General features: G+C 42.4%; 1 protein-coding gene across 1 annotated transcript; it reads right to left on the bottom strand.

Moving 5' to 3' along the window:
* On the bottom strand, window positions 1–7,580 carry LOC115405664 (angiomotin-like 2a). Its single transcript, XM_030115302.1, has 11 exons — window positions 7,370–7,580; window positions 6,124–6,898; window positions 5,501–5,669; window positions 2,900–3,044; window positions 2,692–2,781; window positions 1,706–2,001; window positions 1,435–1,610; window positions 1,239–1,340; window positions 960–1,156; window positions 591–719; window positions 1–193 (listed from the first exon to the last, which is right to left on the bottom strand). The coding sequence occupies exons 2-11, from the start codon at window positions 6,807–6,809 to the stop codon at window positions 108–110; spliced, it is 2,076 nt and encodes a 691-aa protein (XP_029971162.1). The 5' UTR covers window positions 6,810–6,898; window positions 7,370–7,580; the 3' UTR covers window positions 1–107.
* Between the last annotated feature and the right edge of the window lie 16,687 nt (window positions 7,581–24,267).

Consider the following 24,267-nt stretch of genomic DNA (forward strand, 5'->3'; position numbering starts at 1 on the left):
CATTCGTGCATCCAGTATTACATCTCACTCTCATGCACTCTTCACAGATTTGTTCAGTTCTTTTTTTTTCTTTGTCGTTCCCATTCAAAATCGACTTTCTTGCTCTTTTAAATGAAGATCTCTACTGCCTCCGACTCCAGCTCATCCAGACCTCTGAACGGGTTTAACAGCAACTTCTTCGGCGCTGCCTTGTCTGAAAAAGAATGAAAAAGGGAGAATGGATAGTTATGAAAAAGTTTAGAGGTGGAAAAATGCACCAGATACAAGCTCATCTCACAAAGATTAACAAACATTTTCCACAGTCAAACTGGCTCGCTGTGGTGAGTGTGCTCGGTCAACAGAGAGACATTATTTCCTCACCGTGCACATTCCACAGCGCTCGTGTTATGAACTATGACCTGAGCAGATGGTATCTGATTGGCTGCTTACATTGCACCGTGGTTAATCAATGTGAGCCCGGGCCAAAACTCCTTTCATGTAAACAAAAAAAGTCTGCCAGTGTGTGTTTTCTAGAGGAAACTGCAGCGCTGCCATTGGATTATCAGCCCCAGTGAACAAATCCACAGAAGTATAATTGACAGAGCACTCACCACTGATGAGCTTGGCCGTCCTGGCAGCCTCTTTGGGTTTGGGTTCCTCCACTTGCCGTTCTAACGTTCCAGGTTCAGACTGACTGGAGAACTGATGGTTTTGAGTCTGATCATCTGAAAGACTTTTACCTAAAAACAAAAAACAAGCATGACATTGATTGATGATGGTAATGATTGTAAAGATAATATTTACACAGAAAAATTGTACATGCAGCTCATTTGCTATTGTGTGCAGTGTAAAGCTGTGCCAAGTCACACTGAGGTGTAGTGGTTAACTCTTTTCCCTCACAGTGTTTTTGGGGATTAGAATATCACTAGAATGAGTTTGAATGTTCTCCCTCTGCATCTGAGGGTCACTGCGCTCCTCACCTCTACTCTTGGTCTGGCCCTTTGTCGTGCTGATGGCGGGAGTGGAGGAGGCGGGTCGGAGCGGAGCCCCCGCTGAATTCAGGAGGTTCGTTCGGGGACTTGTCTCATCTTTGCAGCCTTGATCCTGGTGCAGCCTCTGGTTGAGTATTTTGATCACGGCGTCTTTTTCCAAGATCTGAGCGTAAAGAGCTCGGATTCTGAAAGACAGAGCAGGAGCATGAGCGGGAGTTGGTAACCACACAAAATTTATCAAGATTTTTCACTGAAAAGTGCGTCCACCTGTTCTCCATCTCCTGGTTCCTGTAGTCTGCGACTGGCAGGTCGTCGTTGAAGCTGTTGTTGGAGGAGTGGCAGGGGGAGTGGTTAATGATGGTCGTGTCTCTGTGAAAAAGGCATCATTCTGAGTTTAATTCAAACGGAGATGAGCTACAGGACATCTGTTTTTGGGATCTCAGAGGTGGCCGTGGCGCTGTACCTCTGCGCCGCAGCTGTGGCGGCCACCTCCATGGCGAACTGCCTCATGGTGCTCTCCTCCAGGTACTTCTGCTCCCAGCGCACCATGTCTGCTTCCAGGGCCAGGATTCGCTCCTCGCGCTCACGCAAGCGCTCTTGGAGGGAGCCCATGGTGACACCTGGGGGCTGCGACTGCCTCTGAGGTACAAGAAAAGTGACAATTTTAAGCAAATTGAAAAAAAAAAAATACTTCAAGCATTATACCAGAACTTGGACATGTGAGGAGTTTCTACCTGTTGAGCTCTCAGACTCCTCAGCTCCTGCTCTAGCCTTGTCCTCAGCTTCATCTCCAGACTCTCCCTCTTCTCACAAGTGGACTGGAGTTGAGCCAGAGCGCTCTGCAGCCTCTCCACTTTCTCTACATAAGCCCGTTTCCTCCTGAGCTCCTCCTCGAGCTGGCGACCCCGTCCCCGGGCCGCCTCCAGGGCCTCCTCCAGCCTCTTGGCCTTGAGGCTCTGCTCCTCCGCCGTGGCTCGCAGCCTCTGCAGCTCACGCTCCACTCGCTCACGTTCAGAGTTCTGCTCCTCATCTGAAGCAAGAAAGGAAAAAAAAAGACAGAGGTGGTTGGGTTAAATGCGTATTAATGCCTGAGGATTAAAGTCAAGGATTTAGCTTCAAGTGAATGCTCGCACTTGTTATGTCTAGAAAGTCCTTTCTCATTAAAAAGGGAAAATATCTATGAACATGCCACACATTCTCCCTCGTGAGTCCAGTAATAAGTACCAGAGCTGCAACATGGTGCCCAGTGTTCCTCATTTAGTGAAACACTTGTGGAATGCTGAGAGGAGGAAGGAGGAGGAAGGGGAGAGAAAGCTGCCCTATCCCTTTGACCCACATAGCAACACAGCATTCCTCATCAAGGCCATACAAACATCACCACTCTGCCGGAGTCCAGTTCCTTAAACAGACAACATAAATCATGCTCACAACAGGTGGGAGGAGAGGACAGCTTCATTTCGACCACTTCCACAGCTCCTCTGTGATTTAGAGATAGCTCATTTCCCTTTGGAAAGACATGCACGGCTTGAATTCCCCATTATTGAAACTCCTTCACCGAGTAAGCCAAGGTTATGCAAGTGAAATTCCACTATATAGGATGCCCTTAGGTACAAAACCAGCCCCATGCTATGCAGTATTCCAGTCCAATCAAGCATGTTGATTTAAAAAAAGGAGGATGTAGCACAGAGCCGTGGAGAGGAATTCGGCCGAGCAGACTTACTTTGTTCGAGGAGTTTCGCCATGATGTGCTGGTTGTGGTCAGCTGCCTCAACTTCTTTTGCAACATGAGTTCTGGCGTTTTCCAAGTTTTCTGTGATGCAACAAAGTTTTGAAATTAGACTAATGCGCAATGGGTTTTTTTTTTTTATTATTATTATGATCATCAGAGGTTACTTTTGTGTGGTGCTGCAGTGTTTCTGAATCAGTACCTCTCAGATCTCTGTTGAAATCCTGCAGCCTCCTGATCTCAGCCACCAGCCTCCTCCTCAGGGTCTGCTCCAAGTTCTCTCTCTTACTGCTGCCCTGCATCAAGGTCTCGTAGGCCTCCGAAATGCGCTGGATCTCCTGCTCCAACTGAAACAGGGCCATGGAAAAGAGAGGAAGAGAAAAGGGAAGTTTGGAGGGGAGAGAGAAAGTGGAGAAGGTAAAGAAGAAGATTTTTTTTTAGGTTAGCCTACTTCACATTCCAGAAAGGGGCAGGGAGGCTGATGCATGTTGGTACAGTACATAAATACACATATGCAAGTGTGTGCAGGGCACTCGGTGTGTGTGTGTGGCCTTCTATTTCTCTCTTTCTGAGGCCCAAAAACTTGAGCCACACCACACTTGTGGTATACAGTGTGGGGCCGAACACGTTCGGCCATGAAGACGTTTATTTATTTTTTCATGTTAACATGTAGTTTTTGGGCTGAAGTTACAGTTGAAGGTTAGTTTTAGAGCCAGGCACGATGGCGAAGGTCAGGGTAAGGGGCTAGGGAATTTTCTACGTCAATGGAAAGTCCCCACATAGACAGCAATGCGTGAGACTGTGTGTGCATACACATATTTTTATTCGTACTGTGGTGACCTCAATCTGTTTACTCTCTCCTGTTATGCCAATTACTCCGCCATGTGAGTGACAAACAGAAGGCATCGTAATGAAAGTGAAAATGTTTCAGGATAAGGCTGGACTTTGATTCGAGTTAAATTCAGTTCAGATAAATAATACTTATTGCTAAGTTTAGCGTATGTTTGCGGGAAAGTAAATGTAATGCCAAGAAAACACCAAAAAAACATGCACCTGTGTGTGTGTGCATGGGTGCGTGCGTGCGTGCGTGCGTGCGTGCGTGCGTGCATGCGTGTGTGTGTGTGTGTGTGTGTGTGTGTGTGTGTGGTGTAATTATAATTCTGAGAAGGAATTCAAGCCGGCACCACTCCCTTTGAGACTGATTTATATCTGCATTCCTGAGGGCTGATAGCTGCACTTCCAGGTGTGTGAGTGCGCACATGAGCGTGCACGTACACAACACAAGTTAGCACAGGCGCATAAAGGCTCTCTCTCTCTCTCTCACACACACACACACACACACACACACACACACACACACACACACACACACACACACACTCTGGTTTGGGAAGGCTGCCAGCGGAGGGAAGGTGTGCATGCCTGTGCCTGGGTTGTGGAAACGGCAAAGAGAGACACCCACCATTACAGCAGTCACTCAGGCATGTTTACTCAGGGCTGCGGCCTGACGGAGAAAACTTTCCAACCCTGGCAATTATCATTCTTTTAGGCTGAGGAGACCAGGCAAGGGCCATGTGACATAATTCCAACAGAGAGTGGATTTCACAAAGATTGGCTCAGGTGTCAAATGTCAGTTAAGCTGTTTAAATCATGAAAAATGTGTAAATATCATTTTGGCATCACAAAAGGTGACAAAATAATGAGAAAAAAAAATTTTCTGGGGAAAAAAAAAAGGGGGGAAACATAGCAGCCTCTCATGTTCGACCCCCACCTACCCGCTCATTAGCTGCACAGGGGTCACAACCCAACCGACTGGCTGCGTGTCAAGCCCCCAGCGCTGAAAATCTATGGCCTCCCTTGAACTAATGCAGGCGCACACACATTCTGGCCTCCACTCGGCCAGCCACACAATGAAAGGAGTGTGTAAACACAGTAGCAGGCTGTGACCTCCGTGCCTCTGTGGCATGGAGGTAGCAGCTGCTGATCTCATCTGTCCATCCAGATGAGGGAGCGTGCCCGGGGTTGGATATCAGGGACGCAACTGTCTGCTGGGCTTGTGTTTCATCGACAGGTGGCTGAAAGCGAGGGTTTTGTCTGGATGTTCAGTCAGAACATAACCACTCTTTCCTATTTGGAAAAAAAACATTTACTTCCCATTTTTAGTGGCTGCCAGTTGCTTTTCTCCATCAGTGCTGAGATTGTCACATTGATTGAGACTTGTGATAAGTGTTATATAAAAAAAAAAAAGTGAATTGAATCTGATTATTTGAGTCATTAATGTTTGGGAGCCCGTCTTTTACTTGTCCTTTGTCTTTGCTGTGGTTGTAGTATCCCTGGGGGTGGTTTAAAGTACTGCAAGAGGATGGGATTTTTTTCGTTCAACAATGTTATTTCATTTTTTCGTAAAATGTTGCTTGTCTGATTATTGCTGCTTTTTTTTATATATCAAAGCACTTGAAGAGGGTGTGTAGGTAAAACATTTTACTATTATTGTTGCACGTAATCATTTTTTATCACAGCATTATTGTAGGAAAGCGGTACAGCAAGTTAAATCAGCGATTATTAGTGGAACTTGATGAAAACAATCAGCTCGACAAAGCTAAAATGTCTTCATAGAGTCATTTCATTCCTTTTCAAATAGTTTTTTTTTAATTTTTTCATAGTTGATACGGTGAAATTTGTCTTATTTAGGATCTTAAGTCAAAAGTATTTGAAAACGAGACAGTCAGCCTCTTGTGGGGTTGCTCTGATACAGCCAACAAACATAAAGGAGATGTAGTTGAAAAGTTTTTCACTTTCTGACCTTCTGAATGCGGCCAGTTTTCTCCCGGTGAGCTTCCAGCTCCTGCCTGAGTCTCTCGTTCTCCATCAGAAGCAGCTCCACCTGGTTCGGCTCCTCCAGGCCAGCAGGGGGCAGGCTGTGAAATGAGTTGTAGCAGGGGGCTTCTGCTGGCTGAGCAGATTGAACAAACCTGTGAAAGAGAGAGGGGGACGACTTTAGGTCAAACTCCACATAAAATGAACATTTTGGCGTTGCAGATGTGACCAAAGATGTTTTTGAGGAAAGTAGTATCACTCTATTCTCACTTCTTGGCATTCAAACAAGCTGACTCCATATGAGGAACATACTTTTAGCATAGCATCGAAGCCAACACAAGCATGCTGAGATATCCAGTTGCGGTATGCGAAACATGACAAACTCCTACAGGGCTGGACTTGCTTCCCTGTAAGTATTTTGAGGAGGAAATACGAATCGCTATGCGGGCCATGGTGTGACTCACATTGATAAATATGTGTTTACGCATGTGAAACACAATAGAAAGCAATGGGCGGGCCTCTGGTACAAAAAATAAAATGTGGCACACAATGTGATGTAAAAGTAGTGTAGAAAAACACACGCAGGTACAGATGTGGTTGTTTTTGTACCTGTGCTGCTGGGCCTGTACTGGCTCTGGAACCTGGTGTGGGATAAATCCTTGGCCCTGGATGGGGACTGGGTACTCTGGGGGTGGGCTGCGTTTGTCCATGCTTGGTCCTGAGCTCGGAGGACATTGCGGGTGGTAGTATGGAAGCTCGGGGTAGCTGTGAGAGGTGATCTTGATGGCTTCCATTTTTGCCACCGGATCGTTCCTCTCCAGAGAAATCTGCATGCGATGCTCGCTGAGCGACCGCACGTGGCTGCATTTCAGCTCCATCAAATCCGCCTCTTCGTGGAAGGCCCCGTCGTGCAGAAGCGGGCCCGCGGCTGCCCAGTGAGAGGCCAGATACTGCGAGTGCGCCTTGGCTTGCTCGTAAGTTGGCAGCGTCTCCCCGTGCAGAGGATAGCCGCTCTCTGAGTGATGGTAGTCCCCCTGGTGCTCCTCACCCTGGGGCTCCTGCCTGGCCGTGAGCTGGGGGTACAGGGGGTCCTCCTGTGTCAGGCTCTCCAGGGAGGACCGTGGGCTCCTGCTCATGTCGCCTCCGCTGCTGGGGCCACTGTTGCTCCCACTGCCTCCACGCAGGGCCTGCTGCTGGATGGCCAGTAAGGTGCGGGTGTCTGTGGGGTTCCCATAGCGAAGCTGCTCCTGGATGAGCCTGTGCAGGACCGTGCCAGACGGCTCTTCAGTGGACATACTGCTGCCTGGATGGCGTAACTCCCTCTAAAAATCAGTTGATTTGCTTTTTATCAGTGTGGAAAATCTTAAATAAAATAGTTGTGAACCTGGAACACATTAAAAAAAAAAAGGAAATTCAATGAAAACTGATAAAATCGTGATTAAAGAAGCAAATTGAAACACTACAAATGCAATAACAGGCCAAAGTTCAATGAATCATAGATGAAAATGAGGTTTTTTTAAGTAACATGATGGGCAGGAATGTCATGTAAAACGTGAGTTCCCAACAGCGACAACACAGAGATGTGGACACATTTCTCACAGCAGCCAACAGAAAAGTGCGTGCGCCAAAAATTCCGCTCTCACGGGGGAGCAAAAGCGCACAAAACCGCATTGTCGAATAACTTCACTTCTCTAACACAACTGTCCCGTTTAACACTGTAAAACCCCAAAGAAGTCACCCAACTACCCGCAGATCAGTTCACTACTTTAAAGAAAAGCGCTTCTCTCATGTTTACTGTCGGGGTTTTTTTTTTAGCTCTACTGTGGAAGAGAAAGGAAAAAGACGCTCCGCTCACCAGCTCACGCTCTCATCGTAAAGAAACGTCGTCCTCGGTGTTGAATTCACACAAATTCCACTATTTCCACGAGTCTTCCTCTCTCTAACTCGAAGCCCTCGTCCTTCCTCCCGGACGGGCTGCTGCTCTCCTCTCTTGCTGTGAAATGATTGTGGAGAGAGCAGGCGGCGATAATAAGTAACCGAGGAGGGACTGAGGTCGGAATGCCAGGAATGTAAAACGCGAGGTCCCTCGGGGATCAAAAGCGTAAAACCACAGCGGAGAGGGGAGGAGGGAGGCTGCAGCGCGCTTTATCATTACCGCCGAGTGCAGGCGGCTGCTGGATGTGTTTTACACATGTATTCCTGCGTGTTCAGGGAAAAGAGGGATTCTGGAAAAGCTCCCAACCGGGAAGAATTACTTTCTGCAGCAGCTCAACGCGTTTACTTGTGTTCGACACGGAGAAGTGTTGGAAAATAAACAGTAAAATCAATTCACAAAGCGCTGGGGGGTTGAAAATGTGGGAGGATGAGCACTCCCCCAAGAAAAACCTCATAGATTAATCCTTACTTTCACACTTTCAGAGGAGTCATTTTTTGATTTTCTTTCCTTTTCCCCCACATTGTAAGATATTTCCATATTCTTAAATCAACATATCTGTACAATCTACAACTGTTGTAGCTGTCAGATGGTTTTATCCATGTCTAATACACTAACAGTGAGTTCAGTTCTAAAAAATTGATGAATACTGTCATTATTATTCAAAACCATTAATAGTAAAGAATAATAAAGCTTCAAAATATGAATGTTGAAATAATGCTGACAATAAGAAGTTGCAATACTGGAAGCATACATTTCAAAATGAAAAAAAAAATACTGTTATTTAAGGAGGTTTTATGTTGAATTTCCACTTTATAGTGCTACACAGAACCTGTCAAAGAAGTAATGTATATTCTTGAATCAACATAGACCATGGACAGTACGTTAAAACAATCATAGCAGCTTTTCTGAAAGCAACAAATCCATCTATAGAGTTTATCCACTCATGCCTAATAGGATTTTAAGAAAACAGAATACAAATGAATGATCATTTAATAATGTTTAACAAGGAATCTCTTTGTTACAGTGCTGCAATGAGAAGATTTTGATGTGTTTAACATGCTTTAAAAGCTATTCACATACTTATAATAAGGGCGAACATGCAGTACGCTTACACACTAATAGTGTAAGCTTGGCTTTGGTGTCTTGCTCAAGGACACGTTGACATCTGGAAAGTACAAGACGGGAGGATCAAACCAACCAACCTGTCAAGATTGGAATTCCTTAGCACATTTTATTTTCTCTCATCATGCTGTATTGGAATTGAATGTGACTGTCATCAGTAATAAGGTAGATATATCGAGCTACTTCAGATTTGGCTGAAAAAAAAACTGAAAATAAGACAACAACAGTTTTGATTCATGAGGATTTGTTGGTTCGCAGGAAGCGTTATGATGAATTCATTAGTCATTTATGAATGGAAGCTTTATTTCTCACATGTGATGACTTGTTGACTTGTCTGAAGACAAATCTCACAAGTTTGAAAATGAAAATGTTCTTTTATGTTGTGCAAAGTTTGAAGGAGTGCCAACTGAACACTCCTCCTTCAGGATTTCACCCAGCCACGAGGCTTCCTCAGAAAATATTTGAGAAATTACTGACAAGTAAAGCATAATTACGTTTTCTTTTTCCTTGTGTATTTAAAGAAATGGTACTTTACTCTCTCTGTTGAGAGTAAAGCCTTCGTAAACTGTTCTATTTTTACTCTGTTGGTTATAGCACTAAATTGTATTCTAGTACATTTAACACATTTTGAACTTAATCAACTAATATAAAAAAGAAAAAAAAACAGTAAAAGCAACAAGTCAGAGATACAAAACTGCATCAAAACTGTTGCATGCAATCCAAGGCCGTCAAACTGCTTCCCCCCTCCAGTCAAACTTTTACAGGTTGATAAAGTACATTGCAAAACATTATTCCCAGCATAAATGTATTACAAGTCAACAAAACTAACTGGAGTAAATCAGTTTTTAAAAGCTTAACGTTTACAAGCACTTATGTCAACTGCTTGTTTCTCAATTCAGTGTGTGTGTGTGTGTGTGTGTGTGTGTCTTCACAGACTGCACAGAGTTTTAGTTCTTTCGCTGAGGTGGTTGTGTTTAGGTGGTTTGTTTTCCTCCTCCGTGAACCTGAGAGACATGTCAGCGGGACCACAGTCGTCTGGTGGGACAGCCAAGCTCGTCGTATTTTTAGATACCTGATAAAGTGCAGTCCACTTCTTCAGGTTCGGAGTTGGAGAAACAGCTGAGAACCTATTTGTTTAAATGAAACAATGTGATCAATATCTATGTGGCTGCAGATACCTGACTGCTTCTTCCCAGAAACGGTCCATCTAGACTTATATATCACAAAGATACAAATTCAATACTGTACTCTAACTGAACAGTAAAGGAGAAGTTTAAAATGATCCCCTGAATGTTTCTAAAATGTGATAGCTTATCTTTTTGCACCGTGGGTTGCATTGCAGACCCCTGGTTCGAGTGTTTGGAGGCAGCTGCGTGCCTGCAATTGAGTGCATGAGCATGTGCGCTGCATGTGCAGCAGCTGTCCCCTGGAATCCGAGGTCTCAGTAACTCCATTACTACAAACATAGTGACTCTTTGTACCCAACATGGCACAGGCAAGAGGCTGCAGGGATGTCACACTCCCGTCGGTGCCTTGCAGGGACGAATCTCCAACGGGCAGACGCTGGCTCGCCGCTCAGGCTCTGCTGCACGCAAAATGACAGGTTGGACTGAGAGGCGGCGAGGATCGGCCAAACCACAAGTCTTCTCGACACGTGTCTGTTACAGGAGAGGAGCAGTCGTTTTTGTTTCCTCCAGGAGAAACGATTCCGACCTAGATGAGAGAAAGGAAATCTCAATAACAGGCTTTGAATCTGTCAGAAAAGTGTCTGTGCTATTTATTACCTGCTTGGGCCTTACGTCTGCTATTTTAAGGACTTTAGACGAGATTCAGATTTTTCATGAGGGCCCTTAACTTAGTCGAGGCTCTTCGTGACAGACTCATATCTTCCAGCAGGAGACTGAAAGAGAGAGAGGGACTTACAGATGGCATTTTAAATCTGATTTTTATATAGCAATTAAACTAAACAGACACCAAGATAGTAAGGTTTAGTCAAAAGTTGGATCAAGATAGCCAAAACATCTGAAAATAGCAAGAAATGACCAAAAATATACAGAAAAAAAGCTACAAAAGAGTCAAAATGGTTAAAACTGTTAAGTTGTCTAAACTGCTAAAATTAAACTGTTAAAATTGCTAACTGAAACCAAAAAAAAAGAAGAAAGGAAAAACTGCAAGGATAGCTAAACCATAGCTAAAACTATTAAAAAAGCTAAATCCGTGACCAATGATTCAAAATTTAATAAAATAAGGCTACATTTTTTTGCTATGAAACTCAATAAATGGAATCTCAGCTGCAGTTTACTCTATAGCAAAACTACATACGCAGCTTTATAAGCTGTGTTCTGCATGTTTTGCGGATCCAGACAAATTTCATTTGGTGTAAAGCAGCAAAACCTGGCTTTTGGTCATGAAGCTGGCAGACCTCATGGTCTAATCAGAGCAAAACAGGACACAGTAATTGATGGTTGTACAATGAATGGCCCACCAGCCTCAGGCTGATTATCTCATTAGATGTGAAAATCCATTGGCCTGATGAGCTGGTATTGAGCCGTCCACAAACATCCCTCTGCCTCTTTCAGCCTCCTTAATTAAACACACACACATTCCCCGCATGTTTCAGATGCTGCATATTCTTAAAGGAGCTCCTTGAAGAAGAAGAAGAAGAAAAAAAAAAAACACATGCAGACACTTCGTCTCCATGGGCGGCTCTCGCATGGAGGCGACTGGTCAGCAAAGTGGAACATGTTTGTATTTCAGATCCACACTGTGAAGCAGCACAGCCTCCACCTTCTTTTTTTTTTTTTTTTTCCTCAGTCATGTCATTTAACACCACCTCACGACTTCCTCTGCTCCCCCTCTGTGTTGTCAGCCCGTCTGCTGGCCGACAACGCCTCTGGTCATTTTGTCCTCCATTGTTTGCGCGCTTCCTGTGAACTTGCAAAGGAATGTGTGGCAGACTCTTTGAAAATTATGGATGCTTTCAAAAAGTCATTACAGGAGATGAATTTCTGAAATGGTGTGCCACAAAAAAATTCCTCACTGTCTCTTTGTCTGCAGGAAACCCCAACCAAACAAAAACTGATATTTTATGAATTTGAAAGACAAAAAGAGGCGCCTTGAAAGATCTGAGAAAAGCCTGCAAAATAAAACACAATTGTGCTGCTTCTATATACAGTGAACTCATATTTCTCTTGAGGTTTTGGAGGAAACATGAGCACAAATGAGGCAACGGTGAGAGTCGTCAAACTACCAGTTACACAACTGGAAACAGTCGGACTCTAAATTTACCCACTGAGAACCGTGTGTTAAAGCGAATATAAATATGTCAAAAAGAGAGCAACAGGAAGACAAATGTGTGTGTGGGAGTCCTTAAAGGCATACACTTCTATTTTAGCACAAAGGCTGTTTGATCAAAATAAAAGTCAATTCAAGAAGTGTGACACTCTGTTAAATTCACATTGGGCACTAACCGGAGGATAAAAAGTCAGATTTTTGAGCAGATTAAGATTTAGAAAAAAATGCTAATCATGACATTTTCAACTTCAGTTTCACACATTGAAGCTGTTTTCTGATTTCTTATGTTTTGATTTTTTTTGTTTGAAATCAAGTATGAGAATAAGACGTTGGCAATTTCCTGGATTTTTGGGGAAGTATTCACATTTTGTACGTAAGAAGAGATAGTAATATTTCTGTACGTGTGTGTGTGTGTGTGTGTGTGTGTGTGTGTGTGTGTGTGTGTGTGTGTGTGTGTGTGTGTGGGTGGGGGTCAGTTAACGTAAATGTATGTACATGCAAACATATTCACACACATGTGTAACAGTTGTTATCGTGATGTTTTGTTGTATAAACCAGCTTGATCTTTGGCAGTGACAGACAAAATGCAGGTCATTCTCTATTAAGCAAAAAAAAAAAAAGTAAAATTCGACTGTACTTCATGTAAAATACAGTAAATTCCTTACTTAGTTTTCATACTGCGATTGATGTAACTTCATCACCTCCTTTAATCAATTCACTCTAACTCTGCATCATCTCCAGAGGTCGCATGAGCTCAAAGTACAAACCCGTCATAAAGATGTAAAATACATATACCTGGGATAGGTATTGAAGTTCAGTAAAGAAATACAAATATACTCTTAATTTCTCTTAAGCCGGAGTTATTCTTAATTTCTCTTAAAGCAAATAGAGTTCCTTAATGAGATACAACAAAACAAAAATCAATTATTTTCAGAAGCAACTCTCTTCTTTTACAGTGATTTGCACATTATTTGTGTGTATTGTTGCACATGCTGCAGGTCATGTGCATTCACGTTTTCTGTTTGACCGACTTCCCACATTGAAAAACAACCTGGTCAAAGTATTGGAAAGTTATAAGTATTGGAAATACTGTATCTTCATTAAAAATGAATACTCTCCAGAAAGCTACCATGATAATTATTTCAGCTCTGCATTAAAATGTAAGTACAGTGAATGAAGATAACAATTTGCTGCTCTCCATGGAGTCCTTTAATTATATGATGTAAAACTTGACTTATTTATCATAATGACATAAAAGCTGAAAGTTTCTTCAGTTATGATAGTTTAGATAATTGATTATAAAGAGAAACATGTCTGTTGTCGTTATTCTGAGATCCAAACAAAGAGATGCTTGGCTCTTTGTCTCACGCAGTCTCACTTTCTACCTTCTCTTGCTCTCTCTTTGTTCCCTCGGCCGTGCAAAACTCTCTGGACGTGAGTATTTTGAAGACCGTACGTGTCTTGAGACAGAGGGCTGAGGGGACCGGATAGGATGGGATGCACGTTACACCGCTGGGCCGGTGGGAAAGAATGAAAGAGAATAGCAGAGGAGGTCATCTGATCGGGCAGGACTGGCGAGCAACGTTAACTGATAGCGCTGGAAAGAGTGGGACGGATTCTTCTCCGCCGCTTTCACATCTCCGCTCGGCTTCCTCGTTCACACAATACACAATAGATAAGGACGAGATGCACCGCGCTCCACTGGTATCCTGTTCGCAGGAAACTGCTGGCGACAAGCTTCCCATGCGCCGCACAAAGGCCAGCTTGGTTTATTATGTCGAAGCACGAGGGGCGAGCGAGAGCTAATGTGCCGTAATTCCTTCCCCACACCTGTTTGGATTCATCGAAGAGGTCGTAAAGAAGGTATTGGTTCGACTTTGAAAGCGAAGTCTCGAGAAACCGAGCGTGTTGCTGCATGTCGCGTAGCAGCGGAGGGAATTTCCAGGCATCCGTGGAAAACAGACTTCAGACATGAGTCACAACAGATGAATCTGTTAAGTGCGCAAAGATTACAAAACAGATGTGTAGCACTGTTTTATCTAGGACAGGTTTAAATGTCCGCACTGCCGTCAGCCATTTTTGGCTTCAGGTTTAATACCTTTGGATGTTTGGAAGAAAAACTGCTGACTTCTTAAACTTTCTTCTGAAAATAAAATGACGACCTGTAAGCAAAAGTAAGCTAGCTCGGGTGTTGGATTTCACTGTTAAGGTGCATTTTAATCACACTCCAGTACACTTCACGCTGTGAGTCACGTTCACACACTTGCTCAAGGACACTTTGACATAGCATGAAGGAAAACTGACACTTTAAGCATGTAAACCTGACTATTTAACCTTTTCGTGTCTGCTGGAAGACTGCTTGACTGTCATTCCACACAACCAAATTCTGGATGCTTGAAGAGAACAACGGAGCAATACTGGACTTCCTGCTTGTCCTGTTTTGCATTTATTGAAAGTCATGTGCTATAAAGCAACATATTACTGTATCTCCACTGCTTTTGATAGCACTGCAGCAATAACTCTTTGCTGTTAAGAAATTAGTAAATCGGTTACGATTATTGAACGATCAACTTGCTTGTTTATGGTTACCGTCCATCTGAAAGCAACATTAAAGTAGCTTTACTGTTACATTACCTTCATCAGAATCACTTTCTAAAGGCCTGTCTGCATCACGCTGGTTTCCTTCACTGTTTTGTTGCAGCTTTTTTTTTTTTTTTTTTTTTATATATATATAACCGATTAAAACATCACCTGACCTTAAATGATTGAATCAGTCTTCAGTCTGACCCACACAGAGTTAACGGCTCAGCTAATGTGGCAAAACAGTGGCAGCTTCATGGTTATTTTCCAGAAGGTCCAACAACTACGTTTAACGTGTTCAACTCGTGAATTTGTTCCAGGTTCTCTAAGTGTTTTTAAGTTGCTGCCACTGACCTCAGCCGGGATGTTCAGGTGTGTTTTGAAAGGGACCTCATGCGGCTCGCTCTCAAAGGCCTGCCTGCTGAACTGGAAAATCCACATTTTTCTCCTCAGACATGATATCGGGGAAGTCGGCTTGTGTGTTGTGTTTTTCTGTATTAAAGCATTACAGGCACTCAAAAGTGAAAAGAGGTCCGAAACTGGACCTAAAAAACCAAAAAAGCCAAATGAACAAAGTACTTGAGGAATCATTTAGAGAGTTCATTGAAACATGAAATACTTTTAAGTCAGAACAAACAAATCAGAGGCCTAAATAGCTGTCAAAGCTGGATGATTGGGAATTGTGATCTTTTCTTTTAATTTTGGTTTGAGTTGTAGTCAGAATGATAATTTATCCATACAATAAGACAAATAAAAATTATAGCGCTTCATTAATGGCCTTTGACTAAGATGGAATTTCTCTCTGGATTGATTTAAACAAAAAAATTCAGTGGGATTTTATTGATGGAACAACAGTCAAAAAGATGTACGGTAAAAAAAAAAAAAATGTGTGAGCAAGCATATAGGCAACAGCAAAAAGGAGAAACTTTTAAGAGGATATAACCTCGAGCAGGACCAAGGTTGAGAGGTGAAAAAGTCAGAGGGGTTATTGAAAAAACATTGACCAAGAGGCTTTTTGTCATTTGCAGAAATACAAAAAAGCAAAGAAAAAAGGCAGTGAGGAAGATATATAATTATTAAAATATAATGGTTACACATAAACATGTGGAGAGTGAGTCCAGAAAACGGTTTGGCGTGGCCGGAACTATAAACAGGAACAGGAAAATTATCGAACAGGAAAGTTTGAAGCCCAATCCAATGGAATAAAAACATTTGACAATCAATAAGTCTAGGAGTGACTGTGATTATCTGAATCCAGTTTTTTTTTTTATCTTCCTAACCTTTTAATGATGCTGTTGTTATACATTATACAAAAAGAGCAAAAATATCATTTTTAAAACACTGTTTGACAGTTATTTCCTATTTGAGAACTGCTTTAGATCTATTTAATGATAATTTTGCCATGGGTCATGTATTGTCCTGTCTGTGTTTGTGGTGGTTTTAATATTATTCCCCTCCTCAGGTCTGATTGCTGTTCCTGCCCTGATGTCGTTCACCTGTGCCTGATTAGTCATTGCCGTCACCTGTTGCTCTGGGCCTATAAGGGGCTCTCTGTGTGTGTTCAGGTTTTCAGATTGTCCTGTCGTGTTTCCATGCTTTGTCAGTCTGTGCTGTGTGAGAGCTGCAAGCTGAGCTCCTGTGTGGCTGTCTGGAGAGACTCCTGTTGAGCCCTCCTCATGCACCTTCCTCCCTTATTTGTGACAAATTTAACACAGTGAACTAAAGTAATCAACTGTAGACAAAAATTGTAAACTTGGCATTGACAATTCACATGTGTTTTCCATTCCATTTTACATTTTAGGCCCCATTCCTTTACTTGTACTCCATTTTCTGTCATTTTTATTTGATGTATCTAAAATTTCCTCTGAATGCTTCTTCGCAATCAAGTTGAATAACTAAATGACGGTCTGCTTACATGCAGGAGTTTTACGATTTGAAGGCATGAAACAACATACCTCTGCTAATTTGTCATCCATCTGTAAAAGAAAAATGGTCTTCAATAGCAAAATCTGAAGCCTCATCCATCACTATCGTCAAAGCAACTAATCAATCAAAACAGCCCGAGGTTTGCTATAAATACCAATCTCAGCTGCGCTTTCCAGGTGTGAAGACATTTTTGCAGCCCTCTGCCCCGGAGACAACATGCCTGCTGCAGACGAACGATGCAGCAACAAGCCACGACACTCGGTCCTAAAACGGTCCTCCACTCCAGCGGGCCGGTGCCATCCTGGGAGGTCACTAGAATGCCAATCATTCATTCAGGCTTCAGCATGTGTGCCCCCAGCAAATAGCTGTGCTCCTCTACTGCTGAGGCTGCACATAGCATGTGATCTGATGGCTGGCTTTGGCCAGTGGCACCATGGAAAGAAGGCGAGAGAGAGAGAGAGAGAGAGAGAGAAGGCTCTGTGTCTGTGTACTAGCTCAGCAGCTCTGAAAATGTACCAGGGGCTTTCCATGGTCCATAAGCAATGATGGGAATGTGGGCTGGGATGGGCGAGAGAGAGTGGGGGGAAAGGAGAGGGTGAGCAGGTAGATGATGGACGTGGTGACCCTGAGTGTGGCTGGATCCAGTCCAGTCAAATTCATTTTACAATACAGTCGAAATAGAAACAGCCCAAATTACCAAAGCAGCAAAACTGAGTCAATAAAATGACTGAAGTGGCTTGATACAGCTTCACATTTTACATGTCAGAAGCTGGTTTCTGTTCAATCTGGAGGTATCTTGTGATTTATAAACATTAATGTGACCTTTAAAATATTCCATGCTTTGCCCACTCTTACTACAAATAGTATATTGTGCAATAATGCAAGATATTGCTTTGCCGCATTGTGCAACAACACATGGTTATTGAGCAATATTAAGCTTTGCATTCAAATCGACAGTACACTCCCTCGCTGCCACTTACAAAACTGACTGTCAAAAATGATCAACATCGTGGATTTTTTTTGATAATTTGTGTTTTCCTGTTTCTACACCCTTCCTCACCCTCTGTGTTTCTTGCAATCCTGAGATGGATTACCGGTAACTGAAATAGAAGATTGATGTTGTTCATAGTGTCTTTTCTTTTCTTTTATTATATTCCATCTCTGTTGCACCACATGACTTGTTTTGTATTGTCCTTTTTAAAAAAAAATGTTTATGATCTAAAAACACATCTTAGTAACTTTAAAGTGATACAAAAATGAAAAACCAAAATAATTAAAGAAGTAACCAGTGATTTATTCAATATCCCTTTTTGCTAACTTGTTCAGAGCAGCTTATGTTTTTTTTTTCATTCTCATCTTCTATTCTCACTTTCCTTTCCTCTCTGTCAGTCTTAAAAGTGCACTGATTTTTATTCTGACATTTTAATTAAATGTCATTTGACCCTGGCAGATAAATCGCGTGGCGACCACAAATATGATTATGTGAACCATCTTAGAGCTACCCAATTCTCGTCAGTTCATCCAATGATATGAAATCAATGAGGATTAGATAAGCGAAAGAACAGAAGGATTCTAAACAGTAAACGTTTGTTTCTGAGACAGCGGCAGTTCTATGTGCTAAATCAAATCTACTGTCCGTGTTGAGAAAATATACTTTCTGATTATTTTGTCAAATCAAATCAGGTTTTGACGTTTACGTTAAGTTGGGACATAGCTTTAAAAATCTGCTCCCACCTCTTCTTCACCAGACAGCTGAAGCGATCGTCCCCAGATGACATTTTAAACAGTCACACCCCGAGGATTTTCTGCTACAGTTCAGCTCCTGCATTGCTGTATGGTTTGCTGTCAGCCTATTGTGCAAATCAAACAATTTCTACAAGGGCCAACTGGGGGAAAAAAATGAATTACTGTTTGGCTTTGCTGTCACTAACAGTAAGGGATGGTGATTCAGCTGTGAGATATGTTAATAGTTGCGACTCAAAGCCCGAATGTGTCTGCTGATACACAAAGCTGGTTTTGTGCTCACTAAAAGAAGTTCATTGTCTTATTTTACAGAGACGGGCTATTTTTAAGGCTGTGGGGAGAATCCCAAGGAAGAAAATATCCACTCAGCATTTAATTTAAATGGCTGTTGGCATCAAATGGGAGCATTAAAAAAAAAACACATTTGATGGCAATGAAAAGTCACATTGTGCATTGACCCAGATAGATAAAGCCATCAGCTGATCAGATATGGGAGCATTTAGTGGTTGGAGTTCTCAGAAAAAACCCAGAATCACTGAAATATTTGTGATACTGAAGGAATGTTATTTCACAAGTCTCCATATCTGCGTGTTTATAACATCACTGACTTGGATGTTGCTTAATCACTTGACCAAAAACACACAGTTCATCCCCTTAAGTTGACAGATTTACAAAATATTTGAGCTGCACTCAAAACACAGACGCTGTCTCTTCACCAAATCTAGTTGTGGTGATGTTAAAATTACTTTAACAACCGCTTATCTTTAATTGAGAGCGACACTTGAGAATCCACTTCAAAGTTACCTCACCAGCTCCTTTTGAGTGCTTCACATATCTCACATAGCAGCATGCTTTATGTTCCACACGCTTGAATTCATCTGGAACAAATCTTTCAAATTATCCCTACATTACGCCGTGACCTAAATGCACCATGTGACACTGGCTGAGGTCATCTTTGTGAATGAGACGACATTGTTCCAACATTGAGCGAGGAGTGTTTCACAGGCCCGGTTGAGTAACAGAAAGTCACCCGCTGTCAAAAAAACAAAAAAAAAGAACAGCCCAGGTTAAACATTTTGTCTTTGGCCAAGTGGTTGAGCCAAAGCTACCAGCAAAACCTGCACACTCTCGGTGAGAACATGCAATTTCCTGCTGCTACCAAGAAAGACGTCAGAATTATCTCAACAACCGTCAGGAGGATTTAGCCTGTCTGGCATTAATGCAGCACTGCCTCATTAATAAATAATTGTCCTTCAGAGAAGGTTCACTGTCTCTGTGTGGTATGAAATCCATGGATGTACAAGCAACTTTATCTTCAGTATGGAAAAAAAAAGAAAAGTCAAACAAAAGAAAATCTGCAGAAATTACATGTTGCTTTGTCACAAGTGTCCAGTTCACAGCGAGCGGAGGAATGCTGTGCATCGACCGGCCCTCGTTTCCCCTCACATAATTCTCACTTGGGAAAGGGCCGTGATCACAGGAGACTCTGTTGGCGCTGCCTTCCCAAAGCAAGAATGCAAACAGCCGAGAAGCTCTTCCAAGAATCCCCAGTTGAGGACTTTTCTGGAATGTCCTAACGAGCCTTCTCCGCTATGTTTACAGTTCCAGACCGATGGCAACCCTGCAATCTGCCCCGCCAGCATATCATTATCTGGCCTCCAGAGGGGACGCGCAGGGGAAAGGGGACGGCTCCAGGAGTTTTCTTCCTCCTAAACAGAGGTTCAGATGTTTGCAGAGCTGACCGTGCTACTCTAAACAGAACAAGAAAAGCTGAGACGAGCTGCGACCACAGACAGTGACTTCACGGGCTTTAATAAATTGCAGTAAACCACTGCAAATTAGCGAGACGTCTAGACAAATAGCTGGGTGCTGAGTGGCTGCGTCTTGTCAGTTTAATCCCGCCGTGCCGCTGTTACTCAGCACGTCGGCTGCATGATGCAGAAGCAAAGGCGTTGATTCACCGAGGTGAAACGAGGAGAGTGATCTGGTTTAAGTCAAACTGCGGCGTTCCAACTCGAGAACCACCCAAACCAGGAAGTAACGGCGACCTTGGCGTTTCACTAAAAGCGGAAACTTCATGTCGAGAGAGCAAATGTATCTTGGCTGAAAGGGGAAAGCATGTGACACAGCTGTGTTGGTGGTAGTGCTGGTATGTGTTTATGGAGTCAAGCAGGAAAACTGTGTGCACGTGTGCGTGTGTGTGCGCACATTGATAGAATGTTCTGGTCTACTTCGCTGGGATCAAAAACACACATAATGTCTCGGACCTGTGACTGCAAACTGCTGTTACGTAACCCGGGAATGTTGGAACTGGACCGTCTCACTCAAACAGAGGTTGGAGAAAAGCTGAATATTTGTCCTCATCAAACAGACTGCGAGGACAGAGCTGAGAGGTTCAGGATGTCTCCACAATACATGTCCTGTCGAACAAACACGTGAATCTCTCGAGGCCGCACGCCGTGCAGTTTCAACCATTGTGTTCAGTTCAAAGAAAATTATTGATGGAAAGATGAAAAGCAGGTTGATGTTGCGATGGTAGAGGTCGCTACCGGTATAGCATGCACAAATGGGTGAGCACGACTGATCGTGTAAGGCTCACTGAGACATCTTTAAAGAGATACAGTCTGACATATGGCTGGAACTATTTGATGTTTCCTTCCGTTTGTCTTTTATTTTTTTCAAAAAAGAAAAAAAACAACACTTTTTGGTTCAATATGATGGCAAAATCTTTCACTCAGCCTGCAAAAAAAGCTTCAGTTATTTATGTGATTCAGATTTTGTGTGTGTGATGCATTTTAGTCAGTAAATTCTGTCAACAATAAATCGTCTGTGTGATGATTGTGTGTAATAAAATAAAAGTTAATCACTTCAGTCATTGGAGTGAGTTTATCTAGTTTTTTAGATTATAAGCTAAAAAAAGATGACGTATAACTCTGGCTAATGAACAGTGTACTTGAATTTGGAACCATTTTTCCAAGACGATTCCAAGAAATTGTCGTCACTGTCTTCACAATATGATTTTCACTTCCAGCTGTTTATATTTTCTTGCCCAGACAGGGTTAGATATTTTTGCCAGCTTTCATTAGAAGATGCTGAACTGGATGCGTTCTGTTGCAACTATGTTTGAGATAAATGTTTCGATGGGCATCACCAAAAACACGCGAAAAGCTGAAGCTCGTCAAGATGACTTAAATGCATATTCCTTACTTCACCCTGTTCTACCTTTTGTTCTATATGTTTAAAATACATGAATTGAACCTGCTTGTTCGGTTTGCTAGTGTCGTGGTAAAAAGAGACACTGGAGGTTGAAGAGCAGTTAGAGACAAAGCTAGAAATGACGGGTTGCGATGGTTTGTACATGTGCTGAGGCATGCAGTGGAGACAAAGAAGTGGTGAATCAACTCAGCGTTATGCAGACATAAAGCATCAGCGCCACATCTGCAATTTTAAATTAGGAGTGAACTAATCAGCGGCTGCAGCAGCAGCCCCAACAATCCATACAAATTAAGGTCAGGGAGCTCAAACTGCCTACAGTGAGATCAGCACTTATCAGAAGTACAAACAGCAGGACACAGTTCAGTTCAGAAAGATGTGCATCATTCACAGAACTTTAGAAAAAAAAAAATTTTTTTAAATGGCTTTAAAATTTTTCTTTTCAAGGACATGAAATGGCAGAAATCACACATTGTTCAGTATCTGTAAGTGGAAGCATTTTTTTTTTTTTTTGCTCGGTATATTTTTGTTTTTCGTGGGTTTTCTTGCCAAAGACGGTGCCGGGCCCCTTGCAATTTCCTGCCTACAACAATACTTTGAACAAAGAGTAACGAGTCCTGACTGGAAATCACGCAGACTTCAACCTCTTTAAGAGCAGGCCAGCGTTGGCCCGGCAGGAACGCACGCTGGAGAGCTGCCCGCAGTAAAAGCAGCCCAGAGGATGCCCAAAGCGTGGGAATTTCACCTATCATATTTTTCCAAAGGATTCCAGGCCTGTGACCAACAGGATGTGTGTGTTTTCAGGAATTCAGCTTTGTGATTTTTACTCAGACTTACACAGAAAAGTGGAAGCAGTTTTACGTCCCACTGTTGTTAGTTTGTTTTACTGTTTCCAACTGGCCTCCCAGTCGTGAAACTGTAATTCGAGGGACACTCACTAAATAAACATTTATTGCGCAGTCAGATGAGGTGGTGGGCGATTTAAAGGTCGATGTGTTGAGCAGCTGCTCCTCTCTTCCCTGAAATCTGGAGTTTGTGCCTTTAAAGGAGCATTAAACAAAAATAAATTTGTGATTAAAGCCTTAAACGCCTCGCCGTAAGTAGCCCTGATAACCTCTGTGGCCTTTCCGACTCATTAGACATCATATAGGAATGCAGGGTGGAGGGAGATAAGATCTGTAGGACTGTGGGAGGATTTATGATGGAAGAGAGGCGATGAGTCAAGATCAGCCCAGATGTGTTCCTAAACGTATTTAGAAGGTATATGCACGGCCATTAATTTATATATACTCCATAACAGCTACACATTCTGATCGATGAATAGACAGACTGTTGTGAAGAATGAATCTTGATACAATTTTAAGATTTCTAAATGCATTATTTTGTTCATACTGTAGAACAAGTTCTTTCATATTTTCACACAGCATTGTAAAACTATATACAGGGTTGTTTTTCAGTTTTTTTTTTTCAAAGTCTATTTGTAAAATGTTGTATTTGACTCTGGTAAAAATCATGCAATACCCTCACAAAGTGACAGTGTTTAGCAGGAGGAAATACTTTGTCTTATCATGCTGCAGTGGTCACTTGACAGTGCTTCATTTAACTCCTGTACACAGTTTTTACCTGTATTTGTTTCAGAAGGGCGCCACCTAGCGGCAAGACTTTTTTTTTTTTTTTTTTTTTTTTTTTTTTTAAGAGTTCTTGGGATTTTCTGTCAGTTTTTCCATGTGGCCCATCATGTGGTATTCAATAAGAATTTACAGGGGAGCTGTGTAATAGTAAAACTGCAGGCTTGGCGGGAGCAAAAACATTACCACACAGCAGAGGATCTGACTTTCAAAACCTTCTCTGAATTGGAAAATAGGATCATGAACTGCAATCCGGGCACACGAGCTTAGACAACAAATCTAATATAGCTCCAAACATTTACAGTTTATGCCTTAACTGAAAGCTAATCTTAAGCAATGTGTGCAAAAATAGAGTCCGCAAATATGCAGGTTATGAACTATTTTCCAAAATTACATAAACACACACACACACACACTTGTTGCACAATTTTTCCATTAGCCCTTGACTCTAACCCTAATCTAGACAAAACACAAGGTCAGTCCTCATATATGTAGAATGAGCGCAGTTATCAGACACCATAATCAGACACACACACACACACACACACACACACACGCACACACTGCAGTGAGCATGTTTCTCATCCTCTGTTTTGGGCCTGTAGGAGCTGGGAGCCATGGCTACCAAATACCGAGGGGAGAGAAATCTGTGGCTTCCTGGCTGAGCTCCATCCTACTGGCAATCATGCTAAAACTCATGAATCGCATGACAAAAACAACATTCCTCATCTAAGTGATATAGTCCTTGAGGAATTCCTGTTAAACAGAGGCATTTCTCAGCGTGCATACCTCATTGTATTGAAACCATCTGGTGTAACGTGTGAATGTGAACGCTGCTGCAGATCCAAACATGGGAAGAAAATGATTTTTGTGCACGCTTGGAGGTTTGTATTGTCTCTGTTTCTGAACTACGCATGCATTTATTTGCTGGCGTAAGGTGCATTTTCCTCATGTTTGTTTTGGATTTGCAATGGGATGAAGCATTAAAAGACATTACAGTTACAATCTTCACAAACATGGAAGCTGAAACAGCTTTGATTTAACTTTATTTACTAATTACATCTGCAAGCAGTTGAACTAAATGCTGTAATATTTGCAGCAGTCTCAAATCTCGTTTAAAGTTTTTTTGCAAAGTGATCACAACAGTGAACAGCTGCCTTGTTAGTATAAATAAAGTTAACATTGTAGCACAGCCATGACTGATTGACCGAACCCAAGCATGTCTTTGAATTGGAGAAAGTTGAAGTTGGTCCAGATCTTTCTTGCAATGAGCGCCACCACACTGTCAGGCCACCCAGAACTGGACAATCC

The sequence above is a fragment of the Salarias fasciatus genome, chromosome 18, assembly GCF_902148845.1.
Source record: "Salarias fasciatus chromosome 18, fSalaFa1.1, whole genome shotgun sequence".
Lineage (NCBI taxonomy): Eukaryota > Metazoa > Chordata > Actinopteri > Blenniiformes > Blenniidae > Salarias > Salarias fasciatus.